This window comes from Cyanistes caeruleus, chromosome 3 (genome assembly GCF_971803275.1).
Source record: "Cyanistes caeruleus chromosome 3, bCyaCae1.hap1.1, whole genome shotgun sequence".
In the NCBI taxonomy this organism is placed as follows: Eukaryota; Metazoa; Chordata; class Aves; order Passeriformes; family Paridae; genus Cyanistes; species Cyanistes caeruleus.
The window spans coordinates 67,999,699-68,026,778 of NC_141703.1; the positions used below are offsets into that span (position 1 = coordinate 67,999,699).

The 27,080-nt window shown below is 42.1% G+C and overlaps 1 protein-coding gene across 3 annotated transcripts in view; it reads left to right on the forward strand.

Annotated features, from left to right (window-relative positions):
• The window catches only part of KATNAL1 (katanin catalytic subunit A1 like 1), a 39,290-nt gene extending 19,053 nt beyond the window's left edge, over positions 1–20,237 (forward strand). For all 3 annotated transcript variants that reach the window (XM_086881658.1, XM_086881659.1, XM_086881660.1), the window contains exons 5-11: positions 5,606–5,730; positions 6,229–6,334; positions 10,914–11,072; positions 11,878–12,004; positions 12,982–13,116; positions 15,438–15,564; positions 17,033–20,237. In XM_086881658.1, coding sequence (XP_086737784.1) covers positions 5,606–5,730; positions 6,229–6,334; positions 10,914–11,072; positions 11,878–12,004; positions 12,982–13,116; positions 15,438–15,564; positions 17,033–17,231 — 978 coding nt within the window. In that variant the 3' untranslated portion in view covers positions 17,232–20,237. The remainder of the gene's footprint in view (positions 1–5,605; positions 5,731–6,228; positions 6,335–10,913; positions 11,073–11,877; positions 12,005–12,981; positions 13,117–15,437; positions 15,565–17,032) is intronic.
• The last annotated feature ends 6,843 nt before the right edge of the window (positions 20,238–27,080 follow it).

Sequence of the window (27,080 nt, forward strand, 5' to 3'; positions counted from 1 at the left end):
GCCTTGGAGTTCAGAACAGTTACATAAATGCATTGATGATACACTTTTTTGATCATAAATTGCTTTCTGATACACAGGAAAAGTATTAAGTAGTCCTAGCCCTTATTACCATCAGAAGGTAGGGCCAGGCACATTTTCAGCAGTGCCACTGAGTGACTGTACAGATCAAGCATTTTAGAAATCTCTCTACCCTGGATCAGTAAGATTTAAAATAACAAGTGTGCCTCCTGCAAGCTATAAAAATCTCATGAAGATCTGTGAAATTATTGAAAGTTTTGCCAGCAATATGGGGAATTGGAGTCATGGTGTGTGACAGGTTCACCAGATGTGCTTGTGTAAGGCAGCCTTCAAAGTCTTATCTCTAATGAGGGTGAACTCTGCTCTCCAAGCTTTCCGGTGATGAGCATTATAGGGCTTTACTATAAGGAGCCTACAACAACATGACTTGTATAATGCTTGTCTCTGGGAATAATGTGATTAGCAATACTACTGCTGTGAGGTGCAGGAAAAGTCATGAAGGTGTTTCATTTAATACGGTACATTTTAAACACTGCTCTTATCTGAATAAATTGGTCACTAGGTGGCAGAAGGAAAATATGTCTACTCCTCAAAAAATTCCAATACATGTGCACTTGTATTCCCCTTTGTCTAGCTCCTTGGTGGTTATTCTAGTTCCTTTGTCTGGGGTATGTGACTGAAAAACACCCCAGGTTACAAATCTTCATGTGCTGTATAATGGTTCTTGTAAGGGATCCATGATTGGCCTTTGAGAAAGATTTTGAATGAAAAAAGAAATAGCCATGTGTGGGAAGTGGAAGAAGTTAATGCAACTTCCAATATTTTGCACACAGGCATGAAAATAGATTTACCTTTCAGTTTTGCTCTTTCTTAGTTTACAAGTGTTTGTCAGTTTCTGAGTTTGAACCATCAAGCAGCTTTCCCCTGTAGCCTGTTATGTTGAATCAAAGAGATTTGGTAACTCATCATGTTCAGTTAAAAATAATAGGGCAGACCTGAAGCTTTAAATTAAGTAACCAGGTATCTTTTCTCCTACTAAATGTTTCAGCTCTGTAGTTTTTGGGTTTGGGTGCTAGGATAGGACTACTTAGAACATGCAATAAACTATCCATTTCCTAAGATGTTGATTGCAGTGTAATAGGTTGCATGCTGTCCTGGCTGTAATACCACAATGTAATGATATATTTTTTCAAGGTGAATGTAAGTATAGTATGTAGATTTTAGAAATGCTCTGTGTCACTTGAAACAAATGCCTTCTTTCACTGTCTCTCCACTCTAGACCATAGCATCTTGTCATCCTGACAGTAATCATCTTGGGATAAGTAATTTAACTCGACTATGCCACTAGAATTACCTTTTTTAGTGGTATATAAATTAATTTTGAACTAAACCCACCAGATTATGTCCATTCACTAAATCCTCATGTGTCCTTCTTTTTTTTTTTTCCCTAAAATACTGCTTTCAAGTTTTTTTACTTCTTAGTTCCACTGGAAATCATTAGGCTTGTTCTCAGGGTACCTTCTTCTGGATCATTACCAAGAGTTTTAGCTTCTGTTTAATAGTTCAGTTTAAAGAGGCAGCATGAATGCTATCAGTATGTCTTTTAGAAATTGCAAAATACCATATCTAAGCACTGGAACACTTTTTTAGGAGTACTCTTTAGATTATATTAGACGGTCAGTGGATAAGGACAGTAAATATTAAGAAAGATATGAAATAGCCAAAGTTTACACAGCCATATCAGTGAAGAGCATATTAATATCAATGAAAATATGACTTAAAAAATTAAATTATTTTTGATTGATTATCCTCCTATGCATCACCAATTGTGATGAGATAGTTGCATTTAGGTGAAAGCACAGATCACTGTTCATTGGGACTGGAAGGCTGCATAATCTCCATCTGAAAACATTGAAAGAACTGGTAGGTGAAATTGCAGGGCTGGGAGCACATTTTTACAGTAAAATTTACTTAGTCTGATGCTGTCCCATGTGAATGGTGAGTTGTGTTGACAATGCCTCTATTGAGAAAGGGAAAGGAAAAGTGATCCAGGCAACTGGAGTCGTTAGTTTTTATATGTTTTACAACAAATTTAGAGTGGATGAAAAGCTAAAGACTTGGAACTAACTGAAAAGTGGAATAGAGTGAAATACAGTTCCGTAAGCAAAGGAACTGCCTGCCTCTGCCACGGCTTTCTTTAGAGTTCTAGTTAATGTCTTATAGAAAGAAATTAATCTACCTGGATACCACATGGAAAGCAATTTGTTAATCTACTGTGTAGTGTAGAGGACTTGGAAAGTGGGATTAGGCAGCAAGGGGAAAGTAAACAAGCAATATTGAAAGGAGAAGTAGCAGTCAACTGGCAATTAATTTTTGACTCTTGTTTTGTATTTAAATAAATATTTTTGTGCCAATTGAATTTGGCACAAGAAAGTGCATGCACTAACTGAATTTGCTTGTGGCACCAAGTTGAGATGCACAGTCACCAGAAGAGGCAAATGAGGCTGTTGCACAGGTAGAGTTGGATGAAATGGGATAATGTTCAGCAGTACAGAGCAGCAAGTTGTGTTCTTGGAAACTATAAAAAGAACTTCTGCTAGAAGCTGGGAACTCAGCAATAGAGGACAAGATGGATTTGGATGTATCCAGAAACTGGATCAGGCTGAACTTCCATTTGGCTCATTACCTTTTCCTGGTGGGGAAGGGCTGGCTGCTGGAGTGAGGCACAAGCAGGTGCCACCTTTGGCTTTGGCAGTGAGAGATGGAGAATGCACGTGGCAGTTGTTATTTGGCATTTGTATGCAATGGGAAGAACCTGTAGGAATGCAAGGAGTCCAGTTCTGGCAATTATGGCCCTCAGGGTTATTCTATGTGATTAATCTGCTGAGGTTGCCATAAAGGAGGCAGTATGATAATGCTATGGATGTGAATGTAAACAGAATCCCAGTAAACAAAATCCCAGGTTCTTGAGGTGTTAGCAGCAGAGAGGAGAGATACCTGTGCCATTGTAGGAGGATCTGGTGAGAAAACATCTGGAGTATTTTGTGTACAACCATTCTCAAGAAAGATATGCTAACATTAGGAAGGAGAGGGGGAAAAAAAGTATTGTCAAAGTGAATGGGTAATTATGTTTAGCTTATGTTCCAAAAGGAGACTTACTTGGTTTGGTAAATGAAGAGAGAACACAAGCCTGATGCAAGTATATCAGTGTGGTGGACACACCAAGGAGCGAACTGCTGAAACTAATGTAGAAACTTAGTACAAGAGAAGAAATAACATCAATTTTGGAAACAAGTTTGTTGTTCCAGTGTGTTAGTGCAGGTCTAATAGCTCTTCCTAATGGAAAGGACAGCTGATTTCCAAATGTTTAAGACAGATATTGGTTACCTGAAATTATGAGATGGGATTGCCAAGGGTGGGAGCAGTCTTTTGCCGCACAGTATACCTTGATCTGTTGGCATACCTTCTTAGAAAGATGCCATCACAACAATTTTATTTAAAGCTGTTTTGTGAAAGTAATACCCAAAGAGATTACTGGAAAAATTATGCTTATTTCTGCTGCCTAGTTTCAGGTGACATTTTTAAAAAATCATTATTTCTGGTGTATGCTCACTTATCTGCTGATGGAGAATTGCAGGTTGGATCAATTTGGGACCAGCATTAATAATGTTATTACTTGTGAAAACTACAACTACTTTAAATCTTGGTTTAATTCCGGAACTGGGAAAAAAAGAAAAAAAAGAAAAAAAAGAATAATTCAGTGTCACTACAACGCTACAATGACAGCCGATATGATGCTGACAGCACGTCTGCCCGCTGGCCGCCCTTCTCCATCGCTCTGCTGGCGAGACGTGCCGCAGGGGCAGGAGAAGCAGCGGTCCCTGGCACAGCACGTCCCGCAGGATCGGGATCGGGGCCGGGATCGGGGCCGGGATCGGGGCCGGGATCGGGGCCGGGATCGGGGCCGGGATCGGGGCCGGGATCGGGGCCGGGATCGGGGCCGTGCTGCCGCCCCGCGGCCGCGCCGGGGCTGCCGGCACCCTCCGGCCCCGGCCCTTCCTTTTCCCTTGGATTTGTGTTCCGGCCCGCTGCGCTGAGCTGCGCCGCGCTGCGCGGTCTGCCCGCCGGGCTCGGGGCTCCGGGGGCTGCCCGTGCCCCAGCGTGCTGCAGCCAGCCGCCCTCCTGCTCCTGCTCCTGCTCCTGCTCCTGCTCCTGCCCTTCAAGTCCTGCCATAATGCGGTTTCACTCAGGACAAAAAACAAAACCCAACCGCAGCAAGATGAATCAGTTGTTCTGTGATGTGCAGCAAATTTTTTCTACTAGGAAAGCCAGTCCATTGCAGAGCAAGAGGAGTATGTAACAGACAGCAAACACCTTTCATTTCATTGTCCTGTTTTCTTTCCTTTTTTTCTCTCTTTTTTTTTTTTTATTTTATTTTTTTTATTTCAATGGTTACATTTGGATTCCATTTTATCGCTCCTGGAATCTTGAAAACTCCACAGGGTGTCTTTCGCCGTTTCCTTTTTACACCAGACCACTACATTTTTTACGCCAGCTTTTTGCTTAAACACAACTCGGAGCTTCGTTTCCTTTGCAAAAAGCTGAGTTAGGGGTAATAAACAACACAAGAGTTCGCTTGGAAGCAAGAAATAAAAGTAGTGGGAAGACAAACTACTCCCTCACAAGTCATCGTGGGCAAACGGCAACTGGGAGGGGTGTAATCGCTACCTTTTTGTTTTTCCACTGCGAGGTTATTTGTGTCTCCAGCTGCCTCTCAACCCGCCTTCGTCTAGGATGCTTTTGTCCAGCCAGCTGGGATTCCTTGACTTGCTCCCGATAGTGTTTAGAAGCTGAGCTAAGAGTCCTAAAGTAGCTCCCTACTCAGCCTCCTCCGTTAAACCAGCGCAGCTGCTTTTCAGGCACCCTGAATGCTGGGAGGGGAAGCGATTTCCTTCAGAATTGAGAGAGAAGGAGCCCTGATGCTTCAAAGGGAAAATGTAACTTCACCCCCATAAGCTGAACGGCATTGTGGCAGTATTAACCAGGGACTCTGGGCCATTAGGGGCAGAGGCAGGGTGTAGCCTGGTCACTGATGCAGCACTGGTGTGCTGCTGAAGTTACTGTAGTCTATGAAGCCTGGGTATCTTTGAAGCTTCTTTAGGGTTTTTGGTGGAGTCCTTAAATAAATATGACCTTTTAAAAGTATTTTAATTGTTTATGAAGCTGGCCAGTGAATGAGAGGCAGACATAGTTTGTAGTTGAGGAAAGTAGGTATTGCTGAGCAGGAAGGCTTTAATGAAAAGAGGGGAGAGAATCTTGATTTTACTCTATCAAAGACTGTGTGTGACAGTTTCCCTGTTCCTTTTTGGTGGTGATAGTGTCAGATGTTTATTCCTGACAGGTAGAGTGCAAGTGTAGCATCTTCAAAATATGCTTTGGATGCTCTGGTCTTCAGCTAGGACTTAATGTAGCATTAAGTTGTGATACAGCCACCTTTGTGAGGCTGTTCCTGCATTCATGCCTTTGCTTGGTCAGGAAGCGTGTCAGTTGTGTAATTCTTATGAGCCTGTATGGTTTTCACTTCTAGGGAAAGAAAATACCCCAGGAATTTGGTGATGGGGAAATTCCAAAATTTGATGGAGCAGGTTACGACAAAGACCTGATCGAAGCTCTTGAAAGGGACATTGTATCAAGGAATCCAAGCATTCATTGGTATGAGAATTTTCTCAAATCAAGTGTTTTTGCTAGCATGGAAAAAGAGAGAAATTACCCATCTTTAAACTCCTAAAATAGGGAGACAACATAATCTTCTACAGATAGGCAAAAATGAGATCTTTTGCTTTAACAGTTTATTAATTTGATTAAAGTTAAGCTTTTATTGCTAATTGATATGTGCAGTACATTACAGGTACTGCTGAAATGAACATATGCTCCAGAGATCTTTAAAGATACCGCTTTGGTGTTCACATTGTCCAAAACAATTTTTAATTAAGCAGCTCTGGGTAACTTGAGTTGAAAATAATTTTTTCTCTGTCTTCCAAAAGTGGATTCAATTTTAGGTCACAGTATGATAGGAATGCTCTCATGAGGCATATGCTTGCATGCTGAAAGAAATGGTACTAAGTGAAAAGCTTTTCAATTTCTCTTGTATAAAAATAGAAGAAATACAGTTGTATGAGAATCTTATACAAGCTTCTTCATCTTGCACAGGGATGACATAGCGGATTTGGAAGAAGCCAAGAAATTATTAAGAGAAGCTGTTGTTCTTCCAATGTGGATGCCTGATTTTTTTAAAGGGATCAGAAGACCTTGGAAGGTGAGAATTTATATGGTGTTTTAGTAAATGGCAAGCTGTATCTGTGTGTGTCTCCTGCTGTAACGTGTGGATGCCTGTAGGAAAGGCTAAAAAGGTAAATGGGAAAGATCATTAATTTGTTTATTAAATCCTGTCATAATGATTCATGTAAAAGGCACTGAAAGAAACAGATGGAAGTGTATCTGGCCCTTGGAGTAAACAGTATTTTCTGTTTATTTACTCACTTATAGCTTGTTGCTATTGTAATACTTTCTATAGGCCAGCCTGTAGATGTGAATACAGTGATTATATCGACCGAAGCAGAAATACTTAATAGACAGCTCTACACAGGCTTATGGTGTCCAGTTGTCATCACTTCCCAGAAGAAAGCAGTCCTTGGACTGTTTTTTTCCAAATGTTTCAACTATCTCTCACTCAGACTTCAAACTGCAGCCTGCATTGTACAAGGGAGCAAGGAAATAGGGGGCCAGTCTGGTGACTTAGCTTTGCAGTTACATTTGCAGCTGGGCCTAGTTGCAGAGAAATTCAGAGTAGAAGAAGGAGTTGCAAGCAAGACAGCAGGAAGGATACAGGATTGAACTAGGTTGATTGACCAGAAGTGAGCCCAATCTGGGTCTTGCTTAGAGCTAGGAAGGAAGATGAGTGTGGAGTTTGGCAAGCATTTCTGTAAACACCAAACAAAATTATCTTTCTTCTGATGTGTGTTGGACTGACACTTGTTTGGGGAATAACTAGTCACAACACAAAGTCCTTTAAGTTACTGAGAAGCATTACTGGGGAAAAGAGACAGTTGCAAATTGTCTGTTATTCTGAGTGTGGAAGGCAGTGGCATGTGTAGGGGAATGCTGTGTATGTGAGTAGTTTCCTGTTTAGTATGCTGGCTCAGCAGCATGTATTGGATCTTGCTCTACTACCACTTGTACTGTCTTTTCCTGATTGGTCCTTGTGCTTCCCTAGCTTAAACTTAGGTCAGACCCAGCAGGAGCTGGGAGATTGCTGCTTGAGGAATTCACAGAGGTTTTAGTGAGTTGCAGGAACAGAGCCCAAACACGCAGTCAGTGCAAACCTAGCACCAGGCTATCAGACCTTTGGAGTTGAAGTGCTTGTGGTTAGTGCCAGTGATCTTGTGGTTAACCTTAGGGTTAACTGAGCTGTCATCTTAGACAGAACCTAGGTGTTGTGGGTTACATGTGCAGGCTGAGATTTTAGTGTATTTTGAACAGCTGAATCTCTTTCTTCTCTTCTTGGCTTAGAGGAAGTTGATCCATACTCTTGTTATAGACTATGGGGGCCCCATCTGTCTAGCATTCAAAATCTTCTAATGGAGTAAAGATCTGCTCTGCTTTTTTTTCACCTCTTAGCATGCATAGAGGATGTAGTGGCCATCTGTCTTTAAGGCAGGTATTTCAGCAGACTGCAAGAAATGTGAAAAATGCCGCTGGCCTTGTCTCCAAGTGTTGTGGCAGTGGATGAAGAAGCAACAGCTTGGTCCTTTAAAGAGTTACAATCTCTATCTCTTTGCATGAGACTACCTTTTCCTACTGAGCAGTGTCAACTCTGAAAACCAGGTGGTTGTAGACATAGAAAAGATTCTAAGATTATTTCCTCTCTTCAGTCTGAAATGCAAATTGATTTCTGACAAGGCTATGAAGAGTCTTCATTGTTAGCCTTTTCCCTGGTGACTTGTGAAGCTGTAACTCTCATGAATTTATTTTTCACACAGAACAGCATGTATTTTCCCTACTGTTGACCTCTGACTGTGCTATAAGGATGAGAAGTATTGAAGGGAAGGCTGTTTCTCGCAGTAATCAGTGTAGCAGCAGGCATTTGTTGAGCCGAGGAATTCAGGACAATAATTCAGGGAAAAAGGCAGCTGAAGCTGGTTTTGGATGTTCAGACTCCCCTGAGAACAATTCCCAAGACAGCCCTCACAGTTTGTGCCTGTATTCAGAGAACTGTGCCTTGTCTGAAGGAGCCAGCTGTCTTCCCTGATTCAACACAGGTGCTATGTAGTTGCAGCCATGGGTTTCTGAGTGTCCATGGGTTTTCTCTTTCTGTTTCTCTGAACTGTTTTCTGCCAAGAAAGCCTGGTTGCTCACTGTGATTCCCACTGCTCTGCTAGTGATTGTTACAACAACAAGAAGTAACCCTGCAGTGATTTCATCAAAACACTTACTCCCTGCAGTGCATTTCAGCTTCTTATTGGAATACTTTGGATTAATAGAGCCTTAGAGGAAGAATAAAGAAGTCTTTGTGTTTGTCAAGGATTTTAAATAGTAAGTGGCAGCCTCCTAGTTTGCAGAAAGAGCAACTTGATCCTATGTGTTTCTGTTTGCAGCCATGCACATCTTGTTTTGCTGCCAACTCAAGTTCCTTTTTTTTTTTTTTTTTGTTTTATTTTTTAACTGATATTTCTATTGTCTCTGTCCTGAGAGAGCTTGATTTTCCCCTGACTTTGCACCTGGTGTGGCTGCTTTGCACCTGTGTTATGCACATGGATAATGGCACCAGTTTCACGTGCAAGGTAACTCTTCCTGTAATACTTAGCAGGAGGTGCAAAGCGACGGACTGGCATCAATTCTGGCAGTGTACAGCATGTGTACCTGAAGCCAGGATTAGACCTTCCAGAATAATGGAGACTTGAACCAATATCCCAAAAATGTCATTACTTCCCTCTATCACCAGTTCCTGCACTAAACACAGTTTATCAAACACATGCTTCGAATGAGATTTGAATTGAAGTGAAGCTTTTTAAAAAATATTAAATGAACACATTTGAAGCTCAGACAGAACAGTAAGTCATCTCTGACCTGCAAATTACAGGCTGAGTACTTTTCACAGTCACTCCAGGGCTGTATTTTCAATATTGTTGTAATATCAGTATAACTGTGCAGCATCTCAGATTGGAATGTCTGAGTGTTCACGGGGAAAAAGTGTAGTCCATTTACATTTTATGCTTGCTGCTCTGGAGCTTAGGAAACCTTGGGCAGCCTAAGGAGTGACTTTGGACTGTTAGCTGTAGAGATGGTGTGTGAACATTTCTGACTTAATTTACCGATGAATGTATGTTGAGCTTGCATTAGCTAAGTATTAAATGGCAATAAAGGTATTAAGAGTTAATGGAAAATGGAGTACAGAGAGACTATTGCTTTTGAATGGTACATTTTTGAATAATTGCATTCCCGGTTGATTTGTTTTTATAGATCTCTTCCATGTCATTCTTTGTGCTTTTTGAAGTAAATTTTTGTGAGGAACAGATGAAATCTAATTTGCTATATGGCTTGCATTTAACTGTTATTTTATTGCTATGGCATTTTATGTAAGTTATTAATTGCAAAGCACATTATGATGTGCAATTCTAACTCTAGCTAATTTGATTAGCCCTGCGATACAGTACAATTTTAGGAAACTCTTGTTAGCATGTAATAAGATCTTGCAGTTGGGAGGGGGAAAAAAAACCAAGATGCTTGACCACTACATTTTCACCGATTTACTTAAAATCACAGGGTCCTATACTAGTACTCTGCAGAACATGGAACAGTGTTTTGTCCTTTTCCAGAGCTGCTCCTTAAAGGGTTGGAAAGACTACCCATAAAGATGGCTGTATTTAGTAGTATTATCAAGAGTGATTAACCTATCTTAGTGATACGATCTTAACATGGGTTCTGAGAGCACTGTGTGTAAAGCCAAAAACCTGTTTGTGTAATGATGGGTAAATGTGCTGAGCTGCAGACACCTGTGCTTCTTTCTTTTAGAGCCCACAGACGGGAAGATAGTCTGATGATGTGGATACCAAACAGGGACTTAAAATTAATTCTAGTTTAAAGCTTTCTGAATAATCATTGAAGTTCAAATTAGGCTTTTGTGGGACTAAGCAGCAGTCCACATGAACCACAGTTGCTTATCTGTAAAACAGGAATAGCAGTGCAGTCCAGTCATCCAACAGCATGATGAGGATGGTGTTTCATCCAGGAATTTTTGTGATGCAGTAGTGTGGTCATAGGAACATTGAGACTGGGAGATTAAACAAAAATCAAACTGATGTATTCAGTGAATGCTCTCATGCAAATGTAAACATCAACCAGATTCATACATATTGTCAGGATATTTTGGAAAAATGTTTTTCTGTAGAAAATTTCTCTACTAAGGGAACACAACTTACTGTGAAAGTATTTTGGTTTCTGTGAAGCTTTCTTCTGAAGGGGCCTTTGTTCCAAAAAAAGAATTTACTGTCTTCATCTGCCTGTGCAGCCCCTTGTGAGCTGGGAAAGGCCTAAATTCAAGTCTAAACTCTGTTTGATTCTGAGCAAGGCTATAAATCTCTTGTCCATTTCCTAGATGTTAGGTGCAAGCAGGTTACTGGCTTCTGTGGTTCTGACTCTAGTGGAGCGGTAAGAAGAAATGGCAGAATACTTCCACACTGTCCTCAAAAGAAGGATACTTGTCTTCTGTTTTCCACTGATGAGAATTATGTTATTAATTTAAATCCAGATCTTGACTCATATCGAGATGTTGTGCAGAGAACCAATGGCAAAGTTTTCTTATTTTGTTGTTCATTACCTTTGTTCTCACCTTTCAGGGTGTGCTGATGGTTGGTCCTCCTGGCACTGGCAAAACAATGCTAGCAAAAGCTGTTGCTACAGAATGTGGGACAACATTCTTCAACGTGTCTTCCTCTACACTGACATCTAAATACAGAGGCGAGTCTGAGAAGCTGGTTCGTCTCTTGTTTGAAATGGTATGTCCTCCATGAGGTGGTCTGGGGCTCAGTAAGGTGAGAAAGGACAGCACTCCTGGTTTCCTGCCTTTCCAGTAGCATGTTGGAAGCATGGAGTTCACTGAACTGACACCCCCTCAACCAATTAGAAAAAAACATAATTTCTGGGTTTCCACATACGGTATGTTATTGAGGATTAAGAAGGAAATGGTTCATCACCCATGTTTAGGATAGCATTTTCCAGACTCAATAGAGAGTTGTGACCTCAACAGAAACTCAGTATTTGTTTGGTTATGGGGTAGCAATCCCATATGAAGAAGAATTGAAATTGGAAGGGGTTTGGTACAGTTTTTCTAGAAGCAATATATACTTTAGTGCTGGTTTTGTTCTGAATGATGGTCACAAGCTTCTCAGTGAAGCTGTAGGTGCAGTCTGTCATGCGAGGTGTGTGAAGGACATGTCCATGTGGACTATACCTGTGGGACCCTCACTGCACTCCCGCTTATGCTTAACCCTCACCAGCCCAAAACATGGACATGAAAACTGCCTGTGTTGTGTCAACAAAACTATCCTGTTGTGGTAGTGTTTCTTTTCCCCTTTTCAATGTCATTTTCTGGGGAAAGCCAACCAACACTGACCCAAGGAATACAATTTAAAGTGTATAACCCTCAGCATATGACAGTTTGTAAATCAAGGTCTTGAATTCCTCTCTTGTGACAGTCAGGGAAGATATGTATGCAGTATGTCTAGAAGGGCTGGGTTGTGGTCTGATGAGGGCCTGTGCTTGCTGAGCAGCCTTAATAGTGATGTTTTCATTTGAATAAAGGCACGGTTTTATGCACCAACAACCATCTTCATTGACGAGATAGATTCCATCTGCAGCCGCAGAGGCACGTCTGACGAACACGAGGCCAGTCGCAGAGTCAAGTCAGAGCTGCTTGTGCAAATGGACGGTAACAAAGGCTTAGAACCGGCTTTGGGGCTGGGATGCTGTTTCTTTACAGGTGGGAATGTAAGAACTTGAGCCATCTGGAAAACCTGGCTTTAGAGATAAGAGAAAAATGAGGCAGAACTTGAGATGAGTGTATTTTTGGAGTGTTGAACAACAGATAACTGAAAAGGATGTTCTACTTTATTTTTTCTAAAATGGCTATTTTTAGGGGGACTTGAAAGGTCATATTAAATAGACACAGACTCCAGGAGAAGCAGATAATGGACATTTGTGCAGTTTAATACAGGTATTTAATTTGTATTCAGTTTAAACAAAATTCTGCCCTTTGCTAGAGTCTCCAACTGTGGAACCCCATTGTGAGATCTGCTTTTGCTCTGGTCTATGATGGCAGCTAATATTACCCTTTTAAGTCAGACGTAGTACCTGTTTTGTGCAGGTGCACGCAACAAGCATGACCATCTGAGGAATATTGTGTGGTGTAGAGGTTTGATAGCCACCTTTATATTGCAGCTGTCATAAACTGCTGCATATACTACTGTATATAAACTACTATTTTAAATGTTCTCAAATTTGCAGGTTCATTGTGGTAAGCTCAGGATAGGAAAGCTTTTGATCTCTTTGCAGTCCTCACTTGGTAAGCTGAGTGACTCCTATTTCTTCTATGACCAGACTCGACAGAGATAGCACTGTCAGTGGGACTAGTAGGGCTACACTTACATATGGCTCTTTTATTAGCACTGCCAAAGAAAGCCCTCTCCTGACTCAGCAAAATAATGAACTCTCTCTCTTTCATTGATAATGATGGTCTTGTGACCATCTTGTGACCTAGCTATGGAAAGTTTGGAAAGGGATACAGGACTATAGAGATCTGTTACTTAGCTTTGTCCAGGCTATGTTTGTTTGTGCAGTGTTTCTCAGCAAGCATCTCAATCAATAAGAGCTCTGGATTAAAATGGCTCTGAACTGTTGTGCTTGCAGGGGTAGGTGGTGCGCTGGAAAATGATGACCCTTCCAAGATGGTTATGGTATTATCTGCTACAAATTTTCCCTGGGATATTGACGAAGCTCTCCGACGGAGACTGGAGAAGAGGATTTATATACCTTTGCCCACAGGTATGTTTGATAAGGCCATTTTCCTTTCCTCTCTTTACAAGATGAGTTTAGGATTTTTGCAGGACTGTTGTGAGAAACCCTGATGGTTTTTGATGAGCAGTGTAATTCAGGGGTTAATCATTTGTCTGGATCACTTTATTTTTAAAGAGAGTGAGAAAAAGAAAAATACTGCTTGCTTGGGGGCTGAAAAACAAAGAGCTGTGGCGTTTCATTGCAAGCCATTGATGGGTTCTTATATTTTGAAAGAGAGTTAGTTTTAATGAGCCTGGAATTATTTTAAATGTTTAACAGTCAGTCCTTGAGTGATCATCAAAGGCAGCCTTTGGACATGTTCACAAATATTGCAAATGCGCTCCATGCCCTTGCAGACAAACGGAAAGAAGTGGATCCATGAATTTTCACTTACAGGCTTAGTTCATTGCAAATCACTGCTTGCTTGCCTTTATTACTGTGCTTCCAGTCACTCAGAATGCAGCAGGCTGATTGCTTTCCTGCCCTAAGACATCTCAGCTTGTATTGTCTTTTCTAGCTGTCATTCACCTGTCCTATTAATTTTGAGATTCCTATCACTTGAAGTTTGCATAGTTCCGTCTCTTCTTGGTACAGGGGAAGCCTCATCTCCCTGCATGAGCACTCAAGATAACAAGATGCGTGTCCGTGGTGACAGTGGTTGTGATTGAGTTTAGCAGGTCTAAGGATACTTAATAGTTCTACAGCTTGTCTTTGCAGCTTACAGGCAGTAACAGCTCCTAATAGGATGCCTGTCTTTATGACCAATTAGTTTAAAATCCTATCAGCTCTTCCTCTTGTTTCTAATTAAACCAGATTGTTTTTTAACACAGTGTATTACACCCTGGACAGCATAGGAGATGTGATCTGTTTTTTTTTCCAGTCTTAGTTTCTGTTGTATCTATTCCGCAAGTAAGAATGTTGTGCTGCTCTGGGCAAGTCTGAGTGATGCTTTTATAACTGTGATGTGTGATTTGATGTAGTCAGGCATTTAAACTGAAAAAGTGGTATGGTAGCATATATACACCTGTATATTGTGGAATTTGATGCAAGCATATATTCTGTAGTGTTTAATTTTCAAAATGCTGCACAGACTTGCTTAGCCCCACAGCAACAATTAGAAGAATGTTCCCTGATGCAGGACACTCACTGCAGGTATGCTGTGTGTACATTGTGCTCTCTAAATAATAAATCCCCATTTTATAGCTAGTGCCAGTTGTGTGTGATGGATAACTGTGCTCTTGACAGTTCTGCAAAGCACACAAAACCAGGAGCTCTAGACAAGCTTTTATTTTCTTTTGTATTTCTCCTTCCCCAAAAGTTAAAAAAAAAAAAAAGAATAAAGGACATCAATGAATAAAACATAATGTGTTTTATTGGACATTTCTTGAAGACTTTTAGCCTTTCCTACTTCATCTGTTGTGGTTGTCCTTTTTTATAGGTCATAAAAATTGATCACTTGGGGAACAAAAATGCTGAGCTGTTGTATTTTTCCTGCACAGTGAAAGCCAGAAAACCAGTCATCCTCTTCTTTCCCACCGTTGTGCAGAATAACATGGAAACCTAAGCTGTCAAATGTGAATTCCCTCTTACAAGCTTAGGCTGCTTAACATATGTACCCAAATGCACAGATGCACATGCCCTCTGCAAGAGAAATGGTTAATTGGCTGCGTAAGTGCTCATTTGCACAGATGCTTCTCACTGTGCACATGCTGCATCTGGGTGGGAAAGTGGGATACCAGGACATTTGTATTGAAAATATATTAATATATGTTTATTGTATTAATGTGTCTGTTTTCTATCAGGCTTCAGCTGATTTCTTGAGTCCCAACTGAGTAAAGTGCTTAAACATATGCTTAAAGTTCAGCCTGTTGTTAAGGGGTTTGTGCCATCTGAAGCTCTTTTAATAGAATCCTTATTGTAGTTCTAATGAAACTCTATGAATAATATGCAGTCAAACCCTTGAGTAGGGAGTGGATCCAAAGGGATGTGAGAAGAAACAGAAATTTATGGGATTGTGCCTTTGTGCCCTTGGGTAATATGTGACCAAATGCTTTATCACCTGAGACATAACAGACGTTTTTAATGACAGATCACTTTGACAAATATCTCTCAACCATGCTGTTTTAATATACTGCATTTAACCAAATACTTTACTATATTTGATTGCACACTTCACTACGACTTTTTCTCTCTCTTTTCTTACATTGAGCTCTTTTGATCATACTTTTCACTGAAAAATCTAAGTTGTGTTTACATCTTTTTTTAATGTAACTCTTGCCAGTCTTCAAACAAATATTTTTACATTCTAGCAAAAGGCAGAGCAGAACTACTTAAGATTAATCTTCGGGAAGTAGAACTAGATCCTGATATCAGCCTTGAAGAAATTGCTGAGAAGATTGAAGGCTATTCTGGTGCTGACATCACTAATGTTTGCAGGTATCTCATTGCCCTTAATTTGCAAATAGAACTTTGTGGAAAGTCATCATTTGCATTATACGATAAAAGGCAATACCCACTACAGCTGAAGCCATGCTCACAGTGTCTGTGTTTGAGGCCCAAATGTATTTACTGCATTCACGTATTACTGTCATGTGGAGTGGTCCAAAGACCATGAAGGCTTTCTGTAAGATGTGGTTTTCTTGCATCTGAGCAAATCTTGTGTTACAATTGGCTGCATTTACTGTAGCTGGCTGCATTTGTTAATGCAGTGCAAAGCAGATTGGTTTGGTTTTTTAAGTCTTATTAGTTTAAGAGCTAGAATTCTGTAACCCAAAAAATTCCTCTCACAGAATACTTCTTTGGGAATTCTATATGTTGGATGTTTGCACAGCCTCCAGTGCAGCAGAGTCTTGGTGTCTACCTGAATCTTCTAGGTGCAAGGGAGATATAGATTATAATATCAGTATTTAACTTATTTGCATCCTGTTCCCAAAATTTGTTTCATTTTTCACAAATCAGTCTTTTCTGGTGAAGGCTAGGTATTTGAAGAAACTTTTCTGAAGGAAGTCTGTGTCCCTTAAGAATCCTGTCAAGAGAAACTGATCCTGTAAGAACATGGCTTGGGAATCTTTTTTCTTCTTCCCCTGCTGCCTTTCTGAAAATGTGAAATCACTCCGTGTATTTGAAAACTCAGTGTGTGCCACGTAGTAGCGAAATTACCTGCTCTCCCTAAGGCTTGTGTTATCCCTTGCTGGGAAAAACCTGGGGAAAGAGAAAATGTAATTCCAGACTGCCTGTGGGCCACGGTGTGAGAAAATGAGCAGTGTTCTTCAAGCTGATGGGCCAGGCTGACAGGATCTGAGCTGGGCAGGAGTCACAGAGCAGGCAGAGCATGAGGAGCCACAGGCACTGATGGCCTCAGCACTGCAGGGCCGTGTGATGCTGCCTCTCATGCCTCCTGCTCTGCCCTTCACACATCCAGGTGCTATGGACAAGCTGGCAGCCAAGCTGGGTTGCACTCTTAACCCTTGCTGACTGTCCTTTGGGGCTATGCTGCAGGGAGAAAGTTGAAGTCTAAAACGAATGCAGTATAAAATACAGACTACCTTTAAAAAAAAAGTCTTTGAGTTTGTCTCCCACCCTGCCCTTTTCTTGTCCAAAGTTGTAAAATTTCATCTCCATGAATCACTGTAAAAGGTTTTCAGTTTTATAGTTTTAATTATCTCTGCACATTTACCATATGCTTAAATGGATTTTGGTGCCAATGCATTCTTTATGTTGAATTAATGTAGTGATCTGGGAACACAGAAGCTACGAAAAATGTGAACTGCATCTTCTATGGTAAATAAATGCTCTCTTAAGTGTTCCTGCCAGTGGTTTCTAGCAAGAGTATACAATCAAAATTCATAGGCTTACAGCACATTCTGCTAGCAATTAGCTCCCATGCATTGTCCTGTGTTTCCAGGGATGCATCTTTAATGGCAATGAGAAGACGTATTAATGGCTTAACTCCAGAAGAGATTCGTGCACTTTCTAAAGAAGAGCTTCAGATGCCGGTTACCAAGGGGGACTTTGAGCTGGCTCTGAAGAAAATCTCCAAATCTGTTTCTGCTGCAGACCTGGAGAAGTACGAAAAATGGATGGCGGAGTTTGGATCTGCTTAATCTCAGTGACAGCTTTCCTTTGCTGGAGTTTTATGGTTTTTGTTGTTCTCACTTTCAAAATGAGTTAGAAATCTTTTTAAAGGTTTAATAAAAGGTCTGCCTCTGCCCTCATCCCACCCCTTTCTCGTGACAGGATCTTTTAAGCTATTTGCCTTTAAAGGGAATGAACAGAATAATGAGCTGATATTGTAAAAGGTATTTTATCTCTGAAGTAGAAAAATAAGACAAACGGTAAGGGAAAAATCATACTTCTGAGGGTAGTCTTTTTATTTTTCAAATGAAGAGCAGTGTTACTTAACTTCCTCCTAGTCATTTTTTATGACTGGAGTCAATAAATCAGCTGGGGCATGTGACTCCAGAAGAACAGACAAGGGCTTGCTGTACCCCCTGCTCTTAAGTGCTGCTTCTGCCTCCCTTGAATGTGGCATCCAAGTTATTATTCTTTCTCTCTGTGCTCAGATATTCAGAGCAAAGCCTGTGGATTAATTGGCATTACAAAGAGGAAATGAGAATCAGTTTTCCATCAAGACATGGGCCTGACTCTCCTCTCGTGTACTTCTATTTGGAATTGATGTCACTTTAAACTGTTATCAGTGTTACCTGCAATGACTTCTGATGGAAATGAGAGCGAAAGAAAAAGGCATGGATTGTTCTCAGTCTGGTTTATGCTTGTTCTCTGAACATAGTTTGAACCTGTTTGACCAGTAGGCACTTTGACTTAGGTTATAACTTGCACTTTTATGCTTATATATCATCTTGTGCTTTGTCTGTGCTATCTAAATGTAATTGTTATTACTATTATTATTATTTTAGTACTAAGAGTTTAATACAGTAAAGACACTAATATCAAGGCTGTATTTAAAACACAAGACTGTCCTTAAAACAACTGGCTGTGAACTTCCACTTCTGATTAGATACGAACTTTTTCCTAGCATTACTAGGCAATGAGACTTGTACCTGTTTATGTTATAGAACTGTTCATGCTTAATTTTATTTTTTTTTTTTTGGTGAAGATTTCTTAAAAATGTATAAATATTACTTGTTTAGTAATATTTAGAAAATAATCTGTATGATCTCATTTATGTTCTTAACTGTTTCTTCCCTTCCCTCATACAAGTGCAGTGATGAGAAGGGTTCTAAAGTCTAACATGAGAAATCCTCTCTAGAGTATACCTGTCACACTGACTATATGAGCTTTTCACAGACTCAGCCTGTGAGCCTGGCACATGGAGGTTTCCTGCAGTAGGAATGTGGAGGGGTGGTCAAACAACCAGATTTACAGAGAAATATGCAAGCTCTCAAGTTTTTTGTGATGTTGTGAACTAGGCCTCAAGTATCTTGGTTGATGTGAATTGCCCTGCAGCTTTGCAGGTATTCAGCTCTCTGCTGAGGCTCCTGGTGGCACAGACAGATGTAGTGAACTGGAGTAAGAAACACACAGCACCTCTTATTGAATGGGAATATATCCTTATTTGCTCCTTTTTGTTACTTCACCGAAGTTCCCAATAATGTCAGTAATTCAGAACACTGCTCTCTTGGGCCATGACATGTTAACCACTAAGGAAAAACCTTATATCACATACTCAGTTTGCTCAGGGAAGTGGTAAAAATCACCATCCCTGGAAGTGTTTAAAAAATGTGTAGATACGGCACTCGGGGACATGTTTTAGTATTGAACATCTCAGTGCTGGCTTAATGGTCAGATATGATGATCTGAGAGGTCTTTTCCAACCTTAATAGTTCTATAATTCTTCCTGGGGAATAACTGGACCTTTTTAGAGAGAAAGCTCTGAAAATATTGCTATAGACTCATTTTTTCCATATGAAGCTGTAGGCTGCTACAGTTGTTCTTTGTTTGTTTGTTTGACTGCAGTAGAAATTAGTAAAGCTACACAAATCTTTTGTGGCCAATGCCAGATTAGCACTATGGGGTCTCTCACTAAAGAGGCCATTGCTTCCCGAGGAGCTTAATCTACACAACCAAGATGTAGAAGGGAGGTGACATGAATGCCAGTAACAGCCCTACTCAGCTGCCCAAGAGTGGAACTGAGATTCAGCAGCTGCTGCTTAGTAGGGTCTATGTACCAGTTTGCTCAGTTTCACATTGCAAGCAGCAGTGACCTTCCTGCTGATGAAAGCACAGCACTTGGTGAAAATGTCAGTCCTTAGCTCTTTGATGAACCTTCTACCTTAAGGCATTAAACTTCCCTCTTGGCTATTAAGCAGAATTCACTGTACTGGGCATTCCCTTTAGTAGGAATTATTCAGGTGCTGCAGTCTTTTTCTCTAAAGGTCATGGTTTCTACCGCAGAAATGTTTTTACTGTACAAGTCCATTCATCCTTTACAGCTGCAGAACAGAAAAGTGGAAGTTTTCAGGCAGTAGATGTTTCTGATGGTTGTGCCCAGCGTTACTGCTATGACTTGTGGCCTACTAGATCGGGCACCCCAGAAGACCGAGACCATCCCTTCCCTGCTGAGACATTTCAGGAAAGGGAGCTGTCCTTGCTTGCTGACCCTTTCATCTTTACCAAGTCATGCTGGCACACCCACCTGGTGTGCTTGGAGACTGGGTTATTAACTCCAGGGGAGCCAGCATTGGATGCAGCAAGGAGCAACCCAGGAAGGAAGGGCAGCCAACAGTGGCAGCAGCTCAAGGCCCAAAGGATGAGTTTATGGCTCAAAGTAAGACCAGTTCATGTCCCACTGGTGGAAAGCCTTTTGTAAGCATATTGGATTCCTTGGAGAGCAATGTACGAGCATGTCACAGCCTGCTGTGACACTGTTCAATCTGCGCCTGTTGGTGTATGGAGGTCGTCCACACACGTGGGGATATGAACACACAATAGGTGGTGCTTCAGTAGTTGTACCTAGATTACAAAAAAAACATGTTTTAGAGCTGTGTTTACATGTTTTCTAAACATCTGTGAAGGCCCTCTTGGGTGGCACTGTTAATTTTTGTACAATACGTGATCTGGTTGTATGAAGTAATAAATGTGTCCTAGAATCTGTCTGTCTCGCTGGAGTGGGGCTGTGAGTGCTTTGCTGCTAACTGCTTCCAAAGGCTGCCATACAATGTGGATCTCTTCAGTGTGTCATGGTGCTCTTTCACCAATGTCCTGAATGGAGAGCAGTTAAAGAAGAGTCTGGGGTTTTTGGATAAAGCTGTCAGCAATGCTTTCTCTCTAAATTGGCCTTTTGTTGCCACAAGCTATAAAATGGAGAATTCTTCAATGCCCAGCACATGGAAGGGAGGGTAGGGGAGAGCAGAGGCCCCAGCAGATGTTCAGTGTTAGCACCTGATTCAGACCTCACAGAGCCAGGCAGCATTTTTTATTACTTGCCCCTGGGCTGGAAGTATAATCAGGCTCCAGAGAAGCTGTATCATCAGCTGCCTGCTAACCAGGAGATTTTTCAAGAGCAAAACTTGTATTAGGAAGGAGCTTTCAAACTTGGAAAGAGACCCCATGTCTCCTGAGACTGAGTTGATTATTTGAATTTTCTCACTAACTTCCTTATGAAAGAATGGAGTTTCCAGTGCTTCATAACACTTCAAACATGAAAGAGCGAGCAAGGGAAATGCTGATCAGGGGATTTCAGGAGAGGTCAAATCTTTGCATAGAAAGTTCAGCTCACCCCAGTTTAAAAGAGACTGAAATAGCAAAGGTGCACTGACTTGTTCTGATCATGGGAAAGATGAAAGAGCTTGTGTGCCGTAAAGAAGTCCTCTATCAAATGAGCAAAGACTTCATGGTACAATCCAGGCATGAAGAGGTGTGTAAGCAGACAAAGAAATAGTGATTTTTTTATATATATTTTTTTTTTAATCTGTTATGGGAATAAGCTGCCCTCAGTCAGATTGTGAATTGAGGTGTTTTTTCAGAGCTGTAGTGACAGTTAAGTATGTGATGAACATGCAGGTGACACTGTGCTGCCGGGGAGCAGGCAGGGAGCCTGGGAGTCCAGAGCTGTGCATGGTGTGAAGTGGGTGTCAGCAGCAGGGCAGCAGCTGAGCCCCCTCCGTGTGAGCTGTCCACCAGGCAGCACTGTGGTGCAGAGAGGAGCCAAAATGGACACGAGTAGGCTCAGTAGTGCTCTGATGGAATAAAGCAGACCGCTGTTGATAGCAAAGGTAGGGCGATGGTGCAGTTCAGAGAATGCCTCATGCGGCCATTTCCCTGCGCGTCTTAAGGGTTTCACTGGAGCGCTCTGTGAAAGCTTGGCTGTCACTGTGAATGCCTCAGTCACCTGTGTTCAGAGCCCAGCTGCCACACACACCACAGCTAACAGAGCTGCAGCAGCAAGTGGTGCTCCTGCATCCCACAGCACAGGAACATTTGATTCTCTCTGCCTTCTGAGCCTGCCTGGTTTTCTGTGCTGGTTGTGACCCGTTCTTGTGACCCACTTACTGCATACATGGTGGTTCAGTACCTTTAATTTCTTTTAAGAAATTCTTTTTTTTTAGGAGGAGTTTCTTTTGTGCAGTACAGAGCTATCTTTTGATCAGCTGAAGTGCCATGCTTCTACACATGTCTGCATGTAGTTGTCTTGGAAACATTCAGGCAATTTTCCTCTTTTTTAGAAGGCCCTGGCTAGCATTAAAAGCAGATGGGATGAAATGTCTTGGCTAGCCTGGTTGCCCCATGCAAGAAAACTTACCTCAGCAGCCAAGTAGGTGCCACAAGGAAAGTTCTGGCTTTGTTATGAAGTGGCAAAATGTGGGGACGTTCCCACTCCTACTGCACAGGCAGAGTTAGGGTTGTATCATGTCCATACTCTGTTTCCTGGCTTTGTGTATCTGTGATTTCTTTGCTGCAGGAGGAAAATTTTTCTCAGAGTTAGGGGGAAGCCATTGGGTATTTGTTCAGTGTCTGGGTTAGGATTTTGGAGATCCCATGATCTGGCTGATACATGAAGCAACTGAACTCATTCTCAGGATGCCTATTTTTGGAGAAACTCATCATGCATCCTGCCTGACTATCTGGCTGTACAGTAAGCAGCATAGCTTTGTGTGAACTCAAATATAATATCTAGAATATTTGTTTGACAAAGACAGAAATTCTTAATGCCAGTTTGCAACTGTATTGCTCTCATTTGTAAGCAGCCCCTTGTATACATTGTTTAATTGAGGTAAAAGGAAATGTCTTGGAATTAAGATTTTTTTTAACTTGACTTTGGAGAGCAAGAAAGGTAGAAAAATATTTGCCTAGAGAAAGATACAAGAGTACTCAAGACATAGAGAGCTGAAATTTCTTCTTTTTGTGGCTTTCCTTTTTGTCTAGCAGTTGCACTGCTGGGCTGTGCTTTCTGTTTCCAATTTGTTTTGAAATAATTACCATTGTTTATCCATCTCTCAGCCTTTGCAGATGATTTGGTTCCAAAAGAGAGCCCTCTTTTGCTTGGCGGTTGGTGTTCTGGCACAGCATGTTGTGTGACATCTGACGAAACAGGCTGATGGCATGAGATCTTCCTTGGGAGGGAAAGGTCACCCAAATGGTGAAGGTGTTCATCTATGAAATGAACAGCCTAGAATACCAATTGGACTGGCGGGAGCAGAAACCATAGCAACTCTGCCCAGGGTTTATAAATACAAGCAAGAAGAAAAGGGGAATACCCTCAAGGAAATGCTGACAACACCACAATATGCATATTGATAAAAGTGTGGGTCTTTGCGTCTTCACCAGTGAGGAGAACCTACATAACAGGGTGGAAGCGGCTCAAAGGAAACCAATTGCAGGCACTGCCAACAGATTTCATCACCCAGCCTTGCTGCTTTAAAACATGTCAGTGTCCAGGGGCCAATTTGTTACTGCTGCTACAAAAGCTGCCTTTTAGATAATCAAATTGGATTTTCTAAAAGCTTGCTGCCTGTCTTGAAATGTCTCCAAACTCTGGCATGTGGTAGGACTGGAGCTGTGTTTGGAGGGCTAGAAGAATAAGGCAATGTTAATAGTGGTGTATTTCTGTAGAGTCCTGGGGTTTTGTTGTGCTGGGTACAGTTTGGGGGTGCAAGAAGAGATGCTCCAAATGCTGGTGGGGGGCTGAGATGGTAGAAGGATAGGAAGAGAGGTGCAAGGTCTTGGGATTAGTGGAGGAGACAAAACTGTCCCTTCAGCTCCCAGTTCCCAACCCTAAAGCAGACAGTAGTGTTTTTCAGTTGCTTTTGATTTGCAGCCCCCTAGAATTTTTTGTACTGAGGCTGAAGATCTCTGTGTTGTGAATTAAATAGAGCAAGTTTGTTTTTCTTAAATACCTTTTGCAGACCCTTAATAGGTGCTCCTGTGGGCTACAGATGATGCTCTGAAAAGCACTGGCCCATGTCATCCTAAACTTGCCTGAATTTCTTACGGAAAATAGTTTGTAATGGATGGTGTTGATTTTATTTTCTACTTGTTAGTTTGCTCAGAAAGATGAAGCTCAGTGAATGTGAGGTGCTTCTGGGGAGTTTATTTACAGTGTGTTTTCTTCTGTGCAGATTAGCATTTCATCAGCATATGGCACAGCCATTTAAAATAAATATTTGGCTTTCCTTAAATTATGCTTGTGTAGAAAGGTCCCTGAGTGTGCATATCTGTCCCTCTGTTGTACCTAATTAGACATTTCTACCGTGGTGCTGGGGGACCAGACTCCTTCCCTCTTGCCAAGGAGCCAAGAGCCTGCTTCTCCCCTGCCTGAGCTGTGTGCCTCAGCTCTGGGGGAATGAGGCAGGCAATCAGCCCCTTCCCTGTGGGGCTGCCACCCACACAGCGGTGCCACTGCCAGGTCAGCCTCCCTCCCTAGACCCTGGGCATTCAGATTTATTTAGACTGGGAACTGCCTAGCTTAAGCAAATGCTTGGCCCCCCATCCAGGCTCCCCTCCTTCCCCGGCCAAGGCAGCTGTGCTTTGGCAAAACAGCCCCGAGTGAAGCCTGGGGGAGCAAACTGTGCACAAAAGGCTGGGGAGGAACTCAGGCAGTGTTGGGGTAGGACGGGATGCTGGGCTGCAACCCCGTGTGCCACCCCAGTCTGAGCAAGGGAAATCAGTGGTGAGGAGAGGGAACAGCATTCCCTCAGGCATGCAATATAGATGTGGATGGGAGAAGAATAAGAAACTTATTTTAAAACAAAGGAACAAATGACAAACTAATCAGTTTTAAGATGGACTGGAGCCTGTAACCCAGGAGGCCTTTTACATCTCTTTGGCACATCCAGATGTTTTGTTTTCTCACAGATGATTTGGAACTTGTTTCCAATCTAAGTTCTCATTCGATTTGTATCCATCTGATCTTGTGCTGATAGCGCTGTCTAACAAATATTTCTCACTCCCTGATATTTACATCCCTGAATGCTTTTGTAGACTCACCATACAAAGCAACACCTCATGCTTTGCTGTACTGTAGAAAGTCCTTCAGGCTCTTATATAAACTGGGTCCTCCTCAGCACCCTTCCTTTCTGACTGAGTCTGTTCTTTATTTAACACAGATCATCAGGAATGTTCATGGTGGCTCCATAAGCCACACACAGCAAGTTACCCGGTAAGGCAAAGAAAAAAAGAAATTGCTGTCATGGTACATTCCTGTAATCAATCAAATAAACCAAGTATTTTGTTTTATGACCTGCAGGAGGGCAGGAGATTTAGGTATGTTATTATTGCACAGCATACAGGCCTCATTAGATAACTGAGGTGTTCATAGGCAGTGGGATGCACAGGGAAGTGGTGGAAGTGTAGGAGCTCTGCAGACAGCAGCAATAGAAAAGATGTGGATATTCTGTTTGCAGGGGATGTAGCTGCATGCACCCACATGGTTGGAGACCACAGCATTTTTGTGGATGTTTGGATGCTGCCCAGACAAAGGGGAAGAAAATATTTGGGACCAGCTAACACACTCCGGGGATCCATGACCACCAGTAGCCAGGGATGAATGTGTGTAGGAACAGGATGGATAGCAAGCACCTTCTGCAGTCTCCCTGCCCCTGCCTTTGTCTTGGAGGCTAGGCACTCACACTCAGGTCCCCACTGCCATGAGTGCCCAATCACTCTGTGCAGGATCCTGCTGGTACAGGATTCTCCAGTGCCTGCTCCTTGTTTTTGAGCTGTCCAGATGCAAAACCAAACTGCAGCCTCCCAAAGAGCTGTTAAGCATTTGGCACCAGAAACCCTATTATGTAAAAAGTGAACCCACTTAGACTGAGTCTGTTCAAGAGACTCCCTTTGTATCTGGTGGTGGCTCTTACAGCTAAGGTGGGAATAAAACCATTGCTCTTCTGCTCCTCAGTGACGGGGCTGTTTTGTGGTTTTTCTGTTGTGTTGCTCTGCTGGGGCTCTGTGAGTGTGCCAGCAGCCTGCAGTGGCTCTGTGTAGACAACCAGAGTTTGCTGCCTGGTGACCCTGGGAGTACAAAGGCTTTGTCTCCCATTAGAGACCCAGCAGTTCTATTTCTCAAAGACTTCTTCCAACCAGAGGTATTTTATACCATGTTTCAACTCTCAGTCCTTTTGACAGAAGTTACCTGCGGGCTGCCTGGCCAGTCTTTTCCTCTAATGGTACAGGCTAGTTTTAAGAAGACAAAAAACTGTCACACTTTAGAAAAAACACCTGGCCAGGTTTGGTAAAGGACAGGAACACAGGAACAAGGTTGTGTCTGAACCCACCACACAGCTCCCCAAATGGGAGTCACACTTACTTGAGATGGTGTTGAACATGATCAGGGAAGGACCATGGGACTGGATGAAAAAGAAACAGGTGATAGGAATTCCTGCTGCTGAAGCTAGTTCTGGGACAATGATGGAGCTGCCCAAGTGAGGATCCATGGATGCTTTACGGGTATGAGTTTGGAACAGACTCATAGTTTATATTGCTTTGGTTGTTAAATTGTGATTTCTCATAGCTTGAGTTTTGCTAACATTCTTCTCAAGGGAGGGGGACAGAGGGTCCCATGAAAGGGGTATTGCTGAGGTCATTGATCTGAATGTGGGCACTGCATCTCTTTGGAGACCTGTGCTGTGCAAGGTGCTGGACAGGCATGCAGGAATGAAAACCCCAGCCTGAACAAGAAACTGGGGATACCAGTGAGACAAGCCAAGATGGGCAAAGGAAGAGGCAAGAGCAGTGGTAGGAGATCCATCCCATCATGGGTGCAGCCAGGATGTACTGAGCTTGTTGCTGTCCCTGATGCTTGTTAGCAGCCCTAGAGATGGTGTCTTCCAAGGGCTGAGGTCAAACACAGCCTTTGCTGAAGGAAGCTGTCCAGACCACAGCCATGGGATGGTTTGCAGTTTGGCTGGGTAGCTCCCAGACTCAGCTGGGTCATTGTGGCGCAAGGGCAGCTGGAAGCACGGACAGTCTGCTCTTTGTGAAGATGAGGTTGGGACCATTTCAGAGAGATGGTGCAATATATCCTGGCTTAGCTTTCCCAAAGGTTTTCTGGTCCCACCAGGATTTTCCAGCTGCTGTTGTTACACTGCACAGAGCTGGACCATTTGTGTCTCCAGTTAGCTCTGCTCTTCAGCTTCAATTTTAACCTTGAGACGAACTCATTCTTTTCTTAAGAATTGATTTAGCATGCCATGAAACAAATGTTCTAGTATCTCCACCAGTCTCTCAGGACTCATTGCAAATTTACACTTAAGCCTTGTTTTTTATTGAAGCCTTGGAGTTTTCCATGTAAGAGGAATGTGCAGGTATCGAGTGTGCAGAACCCGGTTGCTCAGCCAGCAGAAATCCCTCAAACAATGTTTTACATGCCATGTACATGGAGTTTATAACCCCTTTAATTTAGGGTTCTTGAGATGTGGTGTCCACACTGGATTGATAAATACTGAAATTTCTTAAGAAGCAGAGAGGCTGTACAGCATAAGGGCTCAGCTGGA